The sequence below is a fragment of the Myxocyprinus asiaticus genome, chromosome 1, assembly GCF_019703515.2.
Source record: "Myxocyprinus asiaticus isolate MX2 ecotype Aquarium Trade chromosome 1, UBuf_Myxa_2, whole genome shotgun sequence".
NCBI lineage: Eukaryota > Metazoa > Chordata > Actinopteri > Cypriniformes > Catostomidae > Myxocyprinus > Myxocyprinus asiaticus.
In genome coordinates this window covers 66,503,058-66,506,786 of record NC_059344.1, presented here as the reverse complement: position 1 = coordinate 66,506,786, position 3,729 = coordinate 66,503,058, and the positions used below count along the sequence as shown (strand labels likewise).

Genomic DNA, 3,729 nt, shown 5'->3' with positions numbered 1-3,729 from the left:
TGGTGATGTATGGCTTGGATGCAGCTGTTCGGCCATGGAAACCCATTCCATGAAGCTCTCTACGCACTGTTCTTGAGCTAATCTGAAGGCCACATGAAGTGTACAGAGATTCTTTCTAAATGTGCACGGAGCTGCGGGAGCACAACTGATGGCACTGGCAAGACAGACAGTCCGACCAAGCTGATCCACCAATCAGAACGTTCATTTCAGACATGATTGGATATTTGCTAAACAGTCATATTTTCCGTTTCAGTAAGGGGCGGGAAATTTCCAGCGTCTGATACACAAGCATCCCTGGAGTTCCATAATTTGCACTGTAAATGTATTTCCCTACTGAACGTAAATATATACAGTATACTGTATATATATATACATTTAAATTTAACTTATGCAATTAAACTTTGTGAAAATACTGAATGTTATTGCACCTGTGCTAGCTTTTGATGTTCTTTTTTTGTGACTTTTACTGCTGTTTGTGGTGCCTTTTTCTCAAATAAATTTCAATTTCAACTAGATAAAGTTCGTCAGACAAACTTTGATGTTGGCTTGAGAAAGCCTAGCCTGAAAGTTTAAAGTAGTTGTAAAAGCTTGAAGTTTGAAGGTTTTAAATTTGAGGTAGTTACAAGTTTAAGTAGTAGTTTTAAAAGTTCAAATTGTAAAGATTATAAGACCATTCAGTCTATCAGATGATAGATAGATAGCACATATGGTTGCTAGGCAGTTACCACGGTCATACTCAAAAGGCTCCTTGCTACCCTGAGTCCAGTGAACGGAATCAGAAGTCTTTACGTTGTTCTGGTGCAGAAATATGTGATTTGTTACTTGGTTGCTAGGGTAACCCCATCTGGTTGCTAGGCAGTTATCACAGTGCTACTCAGAAGGCTTCTTGCTACCCTGAGTCAAATGAAAGAAACCTGAAGTCTCTATGATGTTCTGGTGCAGATATATGTTATTTGTTACTTGGTTGCTAGGGAAACCCCATCTGGTTGCTTGGCAGTTACCAAGGTGATACTTAACAAGGCTCCTTGCCATCCTGAGTAAAATGTAAAATAAGTCAACCCGGAAATCTCTATGATGTTCTGGTGCAGAGATATGTGATTTGTTATGTGGCTGCTAGGATAACCCTATCTGGTTGCTATGCAGTTACCAGGGTGATACTTATAAAGCCTCATTGCCATCCTAAGTGAAATAAGTCAACCTGGAAGTCTCTACAATGTTCTGGTGCAGAGATATGTGATTTGTTACTTGGTTGCTAGGGTAACCCCATCTGGTTGCTAGGCAGTTAACAAGGTTATACTTAACATGGCTCCTTGCCATCCTGAGTAAAATAAGTCAACCCGAAAGTCTCTACGATGTTCTGGTGCAGAGATATGTGATTTGTTACTTGGTTGCTAGGGTAACCCCATCTGGTTGCTAAGCAGTCACCAGGGTAATACTTTTCAAGGCTCCTTGCCATCCTGAGTGAAATAAGTCAACCCGGAAGTCTCTATGATGTTCTGGTGCAGAGATGTGTCATTGTTTACTTTGTTGCTAGGGTAACCCCATCTGGTTGCTAGGCAGTTACCAAGGTGATACTTAACATGGCTCCTTGCCATCCTGAGTGAAATAAGTCAACCCGTTCTCTTCTGATCCTGAGATACACATCTAAGCGATTTTAAATGGAAGTCAATGGGGTTTGGTTGCTAGGGTGCTCTAAATGGTTGCTAGGGCGTGGCTAAGTAGTTTCCAGGATGATACTAGAAGACTGATTGCTCACCCAATTCAAACAAGCCAACTCTGATGTCTGTAGGACATTCTGATCTGAAGATATCACACTCAGCCTTTTTGAATGGAAGTCAAAGGGGTTTGGTTGCTAGGGTGCTCTAAATGGCTGCTAGGGCATGGCTAAGTAGTTTCCATGATGATACTTGAAGACTGATTGCTCAACTCTCCCAACTCTCTAGGGTGCACTAAATAGTTGCTATGTTGTGTGCAGTTGCTAGGGTGTTAAAGTGATAGAGTGAAAGAAAGAATAAAAAGAGTGATGAAAAGATAGAAAAAAGTGATGGAGTGATAGATAGAAAGTATGAGTGGTGGAGTTATAGGATGTAGCTTGAATCCTCTAAAGGATTTGTTACAGGAAAAAAATGTCACACCTTGAAAAGGATTTTTTAATTTTTATTATTATTTTAAGAATTATTGTGCACGAATAATTTTGATACTTCAATGCTTTCTAATAATAAACAATTAAACCATAAAAATCTCTCTCAGAGCCACGGTACCAGGCCTGTAATGATGAGGTTTCTTGATGCCACCGGTGGCTGGAGCGCTCTTACGGGCGGCTTTAGTTGCTTCCTCGGGGCTTTTCCACCAGTGGATTTAAGAGCGGTCTGTTTGGTTCTTGCCATGACTTCAACAATTTCTTCTCTGTTCTTTCCAAGAAATGAAGATGATCGTTACACCGCTGCTTTTTAAAGGCTGGTTCGAGCACGCGCTCAGTGTGGGCAGGGTGAAGAGGCTTGTGATTGGCTGATATGGACGTCTACGCATCACAGTTGACCAATGACTGTGCGGATTGTCTTTTCAAACGGCTCAACATCTTTTGTTCAGTTCATCTCTGTCCACATGACACAAATGCTGCACATTCATTTCAATAAATATCATACTCGTGTAGTTTTATTTATTTGTTTTGAATAATTAATAGTCTTATGATTAGAAATAACAAATACATGTATAATAGTTAATATGATCGTTTACTCTTAATAATTACACCCGCTTATGAAAAGATTAATTTTATATTTCAGTGGAAGAACATGACTCTTATAGTTCAAGTGTGTGACTCTTAAAAGAGCCTTTGGGTTTATAGGAGTCAGACTTTAGTCCATCTACTTCCTGGCGGTCTTCTCGGTATTCTTGGGCAGCAGCACAGCCTGGATGTTGGGCAGCACACCACCCTGAGCGATGGTCACTTCACCCAAGAGATTGTTCAACTCCTCATTGTTCTGCACTGCCAGCTGCAGGTGACAGGGAATGATATGAGTCTTCTTGTTGTCCCGAGCAGCGTTTCCAGCCAACTCCAGAATCTCAGTGGTGAGATACTCGAGTACAGCGGCCAGATAAACAGGAGCACCGGCACCAACGTGCTTTGCGTAGTTTCCTTTGCGGAGCAGCCTGCGCACACAACCGACGGGGAACTGCAGTTCTGCCCTGGATGAATGAGTTTTAGCCTTTGCTCTTGTTTTACTGCCGGATTTACCTATGCCACTCATTTTTTATTTGAGGTCACAAATGCAACGTCGCCATAAGAAACAATACATCAAGACATACCATTCACAGTATTTAAACGACCCTGTTGGTGGCTGTAAGGGGGTTCAGAGGAAAGGAGGAGGCGAGAACCGGCTTGACAACTTAAATAATAATTTATTAACCAAAAACCCAACCAAAAACCCAACCAAAAACACACAACTAAAAACACACAACTAAAAACACAGCACAGCTGCCTGCAATTCTCTCTCTCTCGAACTGTCGTCCCCGGCCGCCTTTATCCCTTGCGCGCCCCATCAGGCTGATTGGGGACCGGGTGTGTCTCATTCCAGCCCGGCCCCGCCCTCCTCAGCTCTACACTCCTCCCGGCGTTGCCTCAGGCCGGGGAGCCCCCGGCATGACGTACATCCCCCCCACCCTTCCTCTCCGGGTGGGGGGGCGTGCCTTATGCCCCGACTGCCGGCGGGTCCTCCCCGCCTTCCTCGA

The 3,729-nt window shown here is 43.1% G+C and overlaps 1 protein-coding gene across 1 annotated transcript; it reads right to left on the bottom strand.

The window, feature by feature from the left end:
• Nucleotides 1-2,864: 2,864 nt before the first annotated feature.
• Nucleotides 2,865-3,248, bottom strand: LOC127440289 (histone H2A-like). The gene has a single exon (XM_051696781.1). It carries the CDS (start codon nucleotides 3,246-3,248, stop codon nucleotides 2,865-2,867), a length of 384 nt encoding a protein of 127 aa, XP_051552741.1.
• Nucleotides 3,249-3,729: the final 481 nt, after the last annotated feature.

Bases quoted from the DNA above. Each gene is read 5' to 3' on its own strand.
- LOC127440289 (XM_051696781.1), bottom strand. From the start codon at position 3,248: ATGAGTGGCATAGGTAAATCCGGCAGTAAAACAAGAGCAAAGGCTAAA.